Source organism: Chinchilla lanigera, unplaced genomic scaffold (assembly GCF_000276665.1).
Source record: "Chinchilla lanigera isolate Chin_1 unplaced genomic scaffold, ChiLan1.0 scaffold00106, whole genome shotgun sequence".
NCBI lineage: Eukaryota > Metazoa > Chordata > Mammalia > Rodentia > Chinchillidae > Chinchilla > Chinchilla lanigera.
The window spans coordinates 107,432-119,856 of NW_004955507.1; the positions used below are offsets into that span (position 1 = coordinate 107,432).

Below are 12,425 nucleotides of genomic sequence, written 5' to 3' on the forward strand. Positions count from 1 at the left end.
AAAGTAAAGGGCAACTGGGGTGTGGGAAAAGAGAAGGGAAAGAAGAGGAAATTATGTAAGTATGTATATACAGGATAGCTAATATAGTTATACTACTGTCTTCTATTGCTCTACAGAAAGAAACAGTTAATGATTACTTGTTTATCAATATTGTATTTCTCTATTTTTTTTGAGAAACCACTTTGAAGATATCAATAAGTAATACAACAACCATTGTTAATTTCCTACAACTTTGTCTGTAACTCTGTTTTGTTTGTATTGTTCTTATGCTATTTTGTAAATGGATGTCTGTTTGTTAATATGTTTTCCTTCTTTTATTTCTTAAAATAAAAAAAAAGTTTCCCCTGCCTCCAGTGTAAATACGTTTGTGCCAGGGCTGGGTGGGGCATGGAGTAGGAAGGCTATCCTGTCTGTGCCCCTGCTCTCCCTCAAGGACAAGGAGCTCACATGATCACCCATGTGATGCTTGGCCCCTCCGGTTCGTCACTGTCTCTGATTTCTATACAACTCATGGTTTGTCAGCAGGACCTGCTGGTAAGGAAATCGCTCCCAGGCAGTAGCATCCCTACAGGTACTGGCGGCCTTTCACTCAGACTTAGCTTCATTTTTGAGCTGACCTTGCTAGCAGCTGCCTTAATAAACCAATGGCCTTGAATCTCATCTACCTTCCATAGCCTCAACTCAAGGGCCTATAGGCAGGACTAGGATCCACTTTCCTTGCCTCTGAAAAAGGAGAGGAACCTAGTGTAGGTCTGATGCTTCCCTTCTGCCTGGCCTTGCCATATCATCCTGCTGTCTCCCATGGCCTGTCCTTCACGCAGCAACCTGTAAGGGAGGGGAAGAGTATGGCTATAGCCACTTCAACCAAGCAAACAAACAGGGATAAGTAAATATAATACCATCGATGGGAGCCTGGATAAACTGTAGCACAGCCACAGAGTGGAAAACATGCAAGCAGTAACAAGACAGCATGAACAAGGTGCCTTCTCTCTGTACCAAAATGTGAGCACCATGCTTCAGTGCTGTGTGAAAAGTAAGTAGCATGCATGCAGTGGTCCCATCTGGGTCCAGAGACTAAGTGGTCCCATCTGAGTCCAGAGCACAAGTACAGAGGCCCACAGTCCCATAGCCACAATCTCTTCTATGTGTGTGGAGGTGGCACATTTTTAGAAGGCCTCCCAGGAAGCCGTTCACTTTGGTCACCTCCAGTGAATAGAAATGGAGGGTACAGAAGGCTAGAGAAAAGACCTTATACTTTTCATTTGCTTCCCCTTGGTTTTCTTTCTTATTTGTATTTTATTATTTGAGAAATCACCAAATTGCAGCACATCAGAAAATTGGGACCAGTTTTAACAATTTGAAAGCTTTAAATTCCAGATTTGTTTTGAAACTAACTTCCAAACAAAACAACAGGATAAAAACAACACCAACATATACTATACTGCTGAAGGTATTGTTGTATCATTTAGGTTTGTACCTGGAGTACATATTGCTTGTGTACGATTACTTGCCTCTTTAAAAAATAGTAACAAGGAAGATGTGGTTATGAGCACATGGCCCTCTCTAAACCATCCAATTAGGGCTTTTCACCTCCCTCATTCTCTCTTTTTTACAATATGCATCATTTTTCTGCCTCATTTCTTGGGTACCCAAGATACCTGTTTTTCCAGCACATCCCAAGTGTGGACAACAGCCCAGGCCTCTGAGGAGGCAGCACTTTCCACATCAAGTTCCAAAGAGAGATATCCCCAGTGCCGCAGGATGGCAGACTCTAACTCCCAGGCTCCTAACTCAAAACTCCCTGTCACAGGCAGTAACCTGTGGCTCTTGTTCTGTTTGGATTTCCTGTAGATCACGAAGGCATCACGGAAGAGGCTCACCATGAGCCTGGCATACTCAGAGAGCCATCAGCTCCGCGTGTCACAGCAAGACTTCCGGCTCTTCCGCACCCTCTTCTTGCTCATGATCTCCTTCTTCATCATGTGGAGCCCTATCATCATCACCATCCTCCTCATCTTGATCCAGAGCTTCAGGCAAGACCTGGTCATCTGGCCGTCCCTTTTTTTCTGGGTGATGGCCTTCACATTTGCCAACTCAGCCCTAAATCCCATCCTCTACAACATGTCGCTGTTTAGGAACGAATGGAGGAAAATTTTTTGCTGCTTCATGCTCCCAGAAAAGGGAGCCATTTTTACAGACACGTCTGTCAGAAGAAATGATCTATCTGTTATTTCCAGCTAGTTAAGATTTTCTCTAGGCAGATTCTCTCTGGTGAGTCACAGTGTGTATTTAAAAGGAATTAATTTCCACAACCATCTACCCTGCTTTAGGAAAATCTAACCTATGCAAATACACATCTATGGCATGGGAAAATTAAGGGATGATGATCCAGTACAAAAATATTTTTCTTTTATAAAAGGGTCTATTAGGGGTTCCTTTTAAATATGATTTTTTCAGTGTTTGTAATATGATTGAAGTTAATAAATTGTTACTTATAACTGTTCAGCAGTCACATCTCCTACATATAAAAGCCACACCTTATGGTTTTAAAATTGAGTCTTGAATCAGATTCAAGATTCAGATTTCTCCTTTATTTTTATTTTTTTAGAGACAAGGTCTCGCTGTGCAGTTCAGGTTGGGCTTGAACTAACAATGTAGCCCACACCAGCCTCAAACTCATAGCAGTCCTCCTTCCTCAGCCTCCTCAGGAAGCACCTGCTATGGCCAGTGTTGTTGGTGCTGGGACTGCAATGATGAAGCAGACAGCTATGGCCCTGCTCTTAGGGAGCTTATGTTCTTGTCTAGATGGGGGGCACATATTAAACAGAGTGAAAAAGCACCCCCAGTGTAAGATAGGATGCTGTGGGAGTGATGGCATTTTGATGGGGTAGGGAGGGTGTAGGGAGACCTTTCTGATGAGTGACACAAGAACCCTGCTAGAACCCATCAATGCATGCCACAGAAGTTCCAGGTCTAGGAGGCCACCATAAGGAGGTTATTCAGTACTGAATGGAAGTTTGCAGCTGCAGACTGACCAAGATCTGATGAATGAGTTTAAATATTACTCTGACTACTAAGCAAGAAATATACTGTAAGGAGCAAGTATAAAAATAGAGACCAGTTAGGTAGCTGCTGACACAGAAAAAGTTGGTGAGGTTCTTGGAATTGGGTGACATTAATGAAGGATTGTGAGAAGTGGTCTTGGGATATACTTTTGGAAGGTGGAGCAAAATAGTTTATTGATGGACAGATGTAGAATTGAGGGAGAGAATTCCAGGTGGCGCCTAGATTTTTAGCGTGACAATGGCTGGATGGAGAAGACCGGGATAAAAGTAGGGGTGAGAAGGCCAAGAATTTCATTTGGAGAAAGTAAGTTTAAATCCCAGTGAGATATCCAAATGAAAAAGGTACTTGAATGCAGAGATGCAGAGGATAGGTATGCAAACACAGCTTTGTTGAGAGACACAGGTAGTATTTAGAGACCTGTTGTTTTATGAAATACCCTAGGAGAGAATGGAAAGTAGGAAGAGAGTCAAAGACTGAGCAAAGAGACAATGTCAACCCTTGGATATTTGGCCAATGACTAAAACACGTAAGTCCTATCACATAGTAGCTACTCAACAAATCATCCAGTCCCAGTAGCTACCATTCATGAACTTTCTGGAGCAGCTTGCTTCTAAAATAAGATTTATGATGATCATGAGCTTAGGGGAAAAAGGACAAGGAGGCTTTCTTCACCCTTAGCTAATTGATATGGTAAATTAAAGCTCTTTATTGAAGGAATGCATGGATATTTTATGTGTCTTTGGGACTGTCAGATTGAAGCCATGAAGAGCCAGGTTCTGAGCCTGCTGTTCCATGAGAGTGAAAGGCACAATTTTCCCACTTGCCTCCTCTACCTTTGGTGGAGAACAAGGCACACGGTATGGGAGACACACACACACACACACACACACACACACACACACACTCACTTCACAGACATCAGGCTAGCAGTGTTAGACAGCTCCTACACATGTTAAGAGGTTGTCTGACTGAGCCTCCTCAGGCAGGTGGAAAAGGTAGGAAACCATTCCTATTTTTCAAGAGAGAAGTGTGGGGCTCAGAGAAGTCACATATCCGGTACCTACCACACAGCTAATATGTGAGCTGGATTTAGACTTAAAACCAAGGTTTTCTGGGGCTGGGGATTTAGCTCAGTGGCACAGCACCTGCCTGGCAAGCACAAGGTCTTGAGTTCGATTCCTGGTTCCAGAAAAAAAAAAAAAAAAAGATTTTCTGGTACCATTTGCTGCTGTTTTGAAAATGAGAAAGACAGGCTCCTGGGAAACCCATGAAACTGAAGCTTTACACAGTTATATGCTAGAATTCACAAGTGCTGCTAATGGTGGCGGACACTGGTTATCTGTCCCAGTCCTTCCCTTCAGTCCCGCCTAGCTCCTCCTTGCACTCCCCAAGTAGGGGCACTGTGTTCTTTCCTATAGACCCGGCTTCTAGGGCCACATCTCCCAACTTCCCCAGAGAAACCTGAAGCTGCCTTCTCCACATACTAGAGATGGTGAAGGATGGGACTGTTTCCTAGGGCTCATCCTGACCCATGTATCTCAGCCTGTCACACCCAGCCAGGGCTGAGCCCACTGCACTGCCTACCTCAAGACCCAGGGCTGACAGCCGTGGGCTTGCTGGTGTGGCCTAGCCACACTCTCTTGGCCAGGCTAGTAGTTGAGGCCTTCTGAGTTAGTGAGGAAACCCCTTTTTTGTGAAGTTGGGAGAAACCACAGTTTTTAATAATGGAGATGAGACATTAGAACTGGCCAAAAGTCACACAGAACAGGACTAAAGAATTCCCTCCTGACACATAAAAGGACACTCCCATCTGTAGCCCATGAATATAAATAAAATTCAAGTCATAGAAAGCTGGTGACTATATTTTAATAAATTGAAGTTTGGAATCCCAGTGCTCAAATGGTCCCTCAGAAAACTTATAAGACATACATTTGATATGAAGAGATCCTCTCCTTCCCACATACATTTGTGTATGTACTGAAGGTTTTCTGTTCACCCAGGGAAGATGGGGGGAAGTAAACTCTTAATTAAGATAAATAGCAATGAAGACTGAGAGTTAGGTAGAAGTTTTCAAATGGAATTTTACATGTTTGATGTTGCTACAAAAAGTTTCTTCCTGATTTGCTTTGACAGTAACCTGAAATACAGAAAGCAAAGCCATTAATGACAAGAACATGAACCCAGGGATTATATAGATAACAAATACCATGGTGGTCTTAGGGTTTGGCTTCATGGATATGTTTCTTTGTTCAAATTCATAGCAAACTCAAACCCCCAAAGTAAGATGTGGTTGTAATTCACAAAACACTCACAAGGCTGGTTCTGAAACCCTTCCTATTCCCTGGGGGCAGCGGGCTGACAGCAGAGGACCTGCTGCATGAACACTGCTCCTTTCATTTTTGCCAAATGTGCACCACTGCACTTCACAGTGTGGGGGTTCATCCTCCTACTTCAGGACACGAGGGCTGAGTCAGCCTAACCTCAACCCTATGACTGGCGGTCTTAGAGTGTTCACTACGTTCTACATCACCACATGGTATGAGAAGGGACTTCAGAGTCACAGAAATCTGGGTTTGAATTCAACACAGCTGCCTATCAGAGACCTTCGGCAACATTTTAAATCTTTAGCCTCCATGTTCTCATCTGTGGGACAGTGATAGTAACTGTACCTACAAGGTGTTTCTAAGAATTGACTGAGTTCATGCAGGTGAAGGGCTTAGTGGGATGCCTGGTGGTAACAAAATCCTTTACCAGCATGCAGCCTGCCCAGCAGGGTGAGGTCCACAGCTGTTTGTAGTCTGACTTTGTATCTGTTTGGTGTAGAGGGTCAGTCAGGTGCACAACAAAAATGTTCAGTTTTGTTCCCTTGTGCACTATAACAAGACCCATTTTGTTTTGAACCCCAGTTTCCCATAGGAATGAGTGTGAATTCAAAATAGCACACTTTTCTCTACCATGTTCCTAGTTCTTAAATCAAGATAAGACAAAGACAGTATCATAAAAAAATCCTATGTTTGTCCCAAGAGATCTCCCCAAAATTGTTAATTTAACCATTATTTGGTTTCATAGAGAATACAAAATGTTTGTTACTTCCATTCTCTATTGAACTCACTATGTTGCTGTGTATTTTTTACATCAGTGACCATGCATGCTACCTTATCCTTCATGGATGACACTTAACTCCCCTAAATATTAATTTGGTCAAGATGGTTGTGGGGGGCAGTGGAACCAAGAGTAAACTGGCCTGAGTAGCAAAATAAAAGGATAAGAGTACCCTTGGTGCTTTACTTAATTGTCAGGGTTTTGGAAAACGGTCTGTGGTCACTCCTACAGTGGCCCAGGATAAGTCCAGGAAAAGACCTAGCCACAAGGACCAAGACTTAGGCCCAGAAGGGCAGCTCCTCAGACTCCCTGTAATGGTTGATACATTGTGTCAACTTGAGAAGTCTAGAAGCTTAACTAAGTAGCTCAGCAGTTCTATATCCTAGGGTATAGAGGACATGCCCTTATGCTTAAGGATGTTGTTAATTGTGTCAATTTGGGAAGCTTAGAAATTTAACTAAGTGACTCAGCAGGGAGTCAGAAGCCTCACTTTGTAAACATCCTGAGCCTGTGCAAGAGGACAGGGAGATGGTGTGAGTGCTACAACCCCTCCCCGAGGCAGTTTGCCTGCACATAATATAAGGGAGGAAAAAAGGCTTGTTATCCCCCTTTTTTTTTGTTTTTGTTGCTTTTCCTGCCTGATGCTGCCTTCAACTGTTGCCCCTTACCATGCCACCCTGCCTTGGAGCTAGATGATTATGGACTAAAATCTCCACAAACTGTGACCTAACTAAACCTTTCTTTCCTTAATTTTGGATGTGGGTATTTTGTCTCAGCAATGAGAGAAAAATAAGATACTCCCTGATTTCTCTTGAGTGCAGCTGTATGCATTCCCAGGTGGCTGGCCCAGGCTCCAGAGCCCTTGGAGCCCTCCAGAGTACCACTCACCATTGTGTTCGATCCTCCGGTACTGCCTATCGAGGCACAGCTCCTCCTGCCGCTGGCGCACCAGCTTCCGTGCCTCCGGGGTCAGGCCATTAGGGTCACGGGAAAACACAAAGGAGTAGCTATCAGCACAGGTGCCATCAAGATTGAGCAGGCGGCAGGAGTACTGCAGCGCGAAGGTGTCATAATCCGTGTCAATGATCCAGTGGTCATCATCTGTGAGGCACAAAGGCATAGTGTCGACCAACAGCTTACCCTCAGTGGGCCCAGAGATTTGGGCAACTTACTATCTGTGGATTCTTGGAATTGGTTGCCTTTCTTTAGGAAGCGGGTGCCTACAAAGACTTCTGACAGCTTTTACAAAACTGGGCAAATAAGAAAAGATCTCATTCTTTATAGAAATCAGTCCTGGCTTGGAGGACATCTCATTCACTTCAATGATTCCCTCTCTCCCTAACAATAAATGACAAAGCATCTTTCCAAAGGACCACTGAAGATATGATCCCATGAAAATCCCAGAACAAGTATTTCCATTCTTATCATGACCATTCACTCTCCAGTACCTCATCTCACATCTGATTGTCAAAAGCCTCTGCTATCCCCAACACCAGGAGATGTCTTTTTTGAGGATATGTAGCAGCCAGTTCCCACCTGTCTCATTAACTCCATTGGTTTCCTGCCACTATCTGCTGGAGGAAGCCACTGACAACATGGCTTCTCTGGTTGCATCCTAATCCTGCTTAGGAACACTTGCCAAGTGGGCAAGGAAGGTTTTGCTTTGGGGGCACAAGAAACCACTATCAGGCATCAGACACTCACTTTTACCGCTTGTCCTCTTCACAACTCTCAGCAGAGGCAGAACCCAAGTCTTAAAAAAGGCAAATCATATTTATTCCTCAAGGCTGAGATGTAAGCAACGGCGAGTAAGTAAAAGTGAAGGTGGTAAAAGTAATTAACTAACGCAGTATGGAAAATAATGTTACTAGGGATGTATGTGAGTGATGTGCCACACAGAAAAAGCAGAGTTCAAATTTATCCATATATCTTATATTCAAATCAAAGTGCCACATTTCTACTTAATTTAACCTTCTTATTAACACATAACTGTGGCTGGGACCTCCTGAGCACTAAATTATGTGCTGGCCACTGTACAGAATTATATGTTTTCTCAGTTATTTCTTGCATTGACCCTAAGTGCACACTATTACTCTCTATTTTATAGATGAGAAAACTGAGGCACACAGAAACTAAATAATTCACTCAGGTACATACACAGCAGGGCAGAAGTGTGACTTGGGCAGGGAAGTGTGACTCCAGAGTCTGCATGGTTAACCTCTCCACCACGGTGGCTCAAGACACTAGGTAAAAGGGGGAGAAAAGCAACAAAAAGGTTCTGTGTCTCTGTCTCACACCCTGGTCCTGAAGCAAGGGATACTCCGCAGCTGTAGTGCTCAGTTGAAGTTGGAGGGAGGCAGGGGCCTGGATGTCACAGCATCCACACCTGTGAGGCCATCTCTACCACTCCCCCCAAGCAGCCTCTAGGTGAGACTGAGAACCCCTAGAATACCTACTGAGGATGGGGTTGAGCCCAAACCTAGGCCCCGCAGGAGGGTTGTCGTAGATGAGGGTGTGGATCTCCCTTCTGCAATTCACCCTAGACATGCCAGGAAGAAGAATGAGCCAGCTCTGCACCTCCTAGGCTTTCCCAGGCTTGCGGATGTCTCAGACCAACGACTGCTCAGCAGTGACCACAAAGTAACTCAGCAGATGAGGAAGGAGTGAAAGCTACAGGGCTATTGCTGGCCTTGCCCTAAGCATGGGCTCCTGAATATCTGGGCAGTCTTCTCATCCCTGGATGAAGTCATCTCTGCTTTGGTTATGGGGCCACTGTATTACATGAGCATCCCAGAACCCTGCCTTGGACATCAGGGTCCCTACCTGTGATAACTCCATTCATGGTCCAAGCAGCTAGCTAGTAGCTTTTAAAAAAAATCTGCAGCTTTAAAGTTTTTCTCCAAAACTGTTGCCAGAATGTGAATTTCAGTGTGAAAACTTTCAATGCATGACTTTAGTAAAACTGAAGACTGTTCTAGACTGTAAAAGAAAGCCTACATTGGTCTGTTATGTTTTCGGGCTCCTGTTGGTACAATACTTCAAAGACAAAGCATTTATATCATAACAACCTGGACCAGATTCTCCCTGCTAAAAGTATTTGCAAAAGAGGATTTGCTTGAGCACTGCTATAAAGAATGAGCCCAGTGTTTCAGCCTCCTCACTCCCAGCAGCTGGGCCAGGCCCCTCTGGAGAACCAGACACCTCCAAATGCTTCCAGACAGCAGCAGCTAACAGCATCCAGTAGACAAGGCAGGAGAGGACTGAAGGCAATGGCTATATGGTCAGGAACCCCTGACTCCCCTCCCCCACTCCAGGAAGTCTACACTGTACCTTCACAGGTTGGTTTAGAGGTTTGGACTGTCAGTCCTCAAACCAAAAAGAAAAAAAAAACATATACCTGGTAAGGGGAACTGTCTCAGTGAGCTGGTTCCACTGAAAATCTATTGCTCTCCACTGTGGACCTAGACCATGTCCTCTCCTCTTCTTAGACCTGTGCCCTCCAATTGTCCAAAATGACAAGGACAATTGAGAAGTTCCCTGTGTCCTCGGGAGTGACAGTCCAGCTGAGCCAACCAGGTGATACATTTGTGCTACTCCTAACTACTTATCAAAAGAACCCAACGGCCCTGATAAGGCGAGTGGAGTCAGAGGCCTCAAGACCTGAGTAAGCATTATGTAGACAAGGGCCTCCCAAAGTTTCCTGTGTCAAAGACAGCTAAGAGGTAGTAATATGAAACACTGATGGAGAATTTATGTCACAGGTATTCTGAGTGCTTTCTGTGTGTCAGCTCACTGGATCCTCATAAAACAACTGTGCATGGTAGGTACTATGATTATTTTCACTTTGCAGAGGAGAAAACTGAACCAAAGAAAGGCTAAGGAAAAATCCAAGGTCCCACAGGTAATGGCTGACTTGAAATATGGACTCAAGCCATTTAATTTAACAGGGCATGCTTACTCACTACATGCACAGCTTCTTTCCTGAAAAGCAGCCTTAGAAGGAATTTATCCCTAAGCCTTCTGCACTACAGTTACCTCACTTAACATCTACACTTGTCACTTCCAAGGTTCCAATTATCCCCCAACCCACCACCACCACCAGAAATCCTAGAGAGAATCCCAGTGTACAAGAGATAAAAGTAGAGCTAATCTGGTTTGGAAGAAATAGGAGAAGACAAGAGACAAAACCCTACCTTTTCATTGCGCTCGCCCCATCACATCTCCGAAAGCATTGTCAATAGAATTCTATTCCTTTAAAGAAATTCTATTCCTTTCTATTCTTTTCAAAAGCTCATCTCAAAATGGAGAAGAATATAATGTGTTTTCTAAAAGTTACTAACCCTGTGTCCCCTGGTATTAATTTTGTAATCCATTATCAGAAAAGTACATCTTTTACTCTAAATGAATCACTTTGGGAAATTTTGCCACTGTTTGAAATAATTTTTATTACTCTTATCTGATTAAAAACTTCCCCCCCTTTGTAGTATAGCAATTCCTCTGTACAGTGTAAATCAGTACGAAAACATAATTATTTAAAAAAATGAAGTTTCATCTAACGTATGACTTTAGAGTAAGTCAAACAGTGTGTGTCTCATGTACAGCAGTAAGTTACATAAATATTTCTGTCCTGGATCACAACTGAAGAGAGTTCCCCTGAACAGCCCCCGCGTCCAACCTCACAGGACAGCAATACTTTGTTAAAGGTGGTCCATCTTTGGAGACTGCAGCTCCGGGTCTACCATGGAGGCTTCTACCATACGCTCTCATGGTGTATGATTGTGGACAAAGCACTGCCTTCTCTAGGCTTCCACTTGTTCAGCCGTACACTCACTGCCCCTCTCCGCCTCGCACAGATCCCATGATAAGTCTTCCAGGACCTGCAGTATTCTCTAGCTACCTAGAGTAGACTCCAGATTTGAAACTTAAGAGAAATGGAGGTGGTGGCTAGAAAGAACGTGCAGACAGCAAGTTCTCATGATTAGGCCAAGTTTCAAAATGCTTTACTGAGTTCTCAAACCCCACCCTAATTTGAGTTTCAGGGCTCAGGGAAGAGGCCACTGCCATGCAGAACATGGTCCCCAGCTCATAATCTTAGTACTGGTAAGTAGAGCATTTGGTAGCAAGCCACTGTGCACATTGCTCCCTCCATCTCTGGATGGGGGTGTGGAGATGGCAGTCTCTGCTGCAGCCCCATGCAGTCAAGCTATCTCAGGGATTAAGCCTAAAAAGATACAGATTCAAGAAATGCAGATTCAGCCAGAGTGGTGATGTGGGGAGACAAGAAGGACAAGTAGGGAGCAGGTCACACACCTGACACAGTGGCTGCATGGGACAGTGGCACCTGGCAAACCCAAGGGTCCTCTTGAGCCTTGGCCGAGTTCCTTGTTGGGGCAGGGGGCGCTTGCTGCTCCCACCCTCAACAGCCTAACTTCGCTTGGGGCCAAAGGCCTCTGCCACTTACAGACGTTTCCACAGCTATTCTTCCCAAGGTTGCCACTGGAGAAGAAACCCAGTGATGTGGCCAGGAACGCCTCCCATCCCCAAAAAGGTCCCACTGGCTGACTACTCACTTCCTTTCTGGAGGAAGGAGGCTACTCCCCAGTACTTCATCTTGAATTTGGCAGGGTCTTCGGTGTCTGTGAAGGTGCCCACCATGTCTGCGCACACTTCCCAGTTACTGCAAAAGGCGAGAGATTCTGAGCCCAAGCAGGAAAAGTGCTTCCCAGCTCCGTTTCGCCCTGGGTACTCCCCTCCCTCCCCAGACAATGTTTCGGCAGTCAGCCGGACAGGGACCTGGGACCGGAACACAGGGCACGGCTTCCCACTGCCCACGGACCTTAACAAACGCACTCGGCCCTTGGCCGTGGCGCTCATGTGGCCTTTCTCGTCCACGGAGAACTCGGCGATGATGTTGTCTTGCAGAAAGAGACCCTCGGGGTCCTTCTTGGCTACTGCGTACCAGGTCCCAGAGAACTGCGCAAAGGATAAGAGCGGGGGTTTGGGGGCCGGGGTGCAGGGCCGGCCCGGGAAACAAGGGGCGGCGGGAACCCGGGCCGCCCGGGCGGGTACCTACGCGAGCCTTGTCGAAGTTCTCCTTGACTCGGAAGCCGCTCACCCTGCAGTCCCGCTCAGCGAGCCCGCCGCCCACAGCCGCCAGCAGCACGAGCGCCCACACCCACTGCATCTCGCCCACGAGTCCGCCCTGCGGGAAACGCGCCGCCGTGAGCGCCGGGCCGCGGGAGCCCCTGCCCGCCGAG

General features: G+C 45.5%; 2 protein-coding genes across 2 annotated transcripts in view; one reads left to right on the forward strand and one right to left on the reverse strand.

Annotated features, from left to right (window-relative positions):
• Ffar4 (free fatty acid receptor 4) overlaps positions 1 to 2,616 on the forward strand; it is a 28,138-nt gene extending 25,522 nt beyond the window's left edge. Inside the window, exon 3 of the mRNA XM_005407515.2 lies at positions 1,852 to 2,616. Coding sequence (XP_005407572.1) covers positions 1,852 to 2,241 — 390 coding nt within the window. The 3' untranslated portion in view covers positions 2,242 to 2,616. The remainder of the gene's footprint in view (positions 1 to 1,851) is intronic.
• A 2,294-nt stretch (positions 2,617 to 4,910) lies between these two features.
• Rbp4 (retinol binding protein 4, plasma) overlaps positions 4,911 to 12,425 on the reverse strand; it is a gene marked incomplete in the record, with an annotated part of 7,709 nt that continues 194 nt past the window's right edge. The window contains 5 exon segments of the mRNA XM_013506237.1: positions 4,911 to 5,203; positions 7,057 to 7,269; positions 11,739 to 11,845; positions 12,005 to 12,141; positions 12,242 to 12,412. Coding sequence (XP_013361691.1) covers positions 5,166 to 5,203; positions 7,057 to 7,269; positions 11,739 to 11,845; positions 12,005 to 12,141; positions 12,242 to 12,352 — 606 coding nt within the window.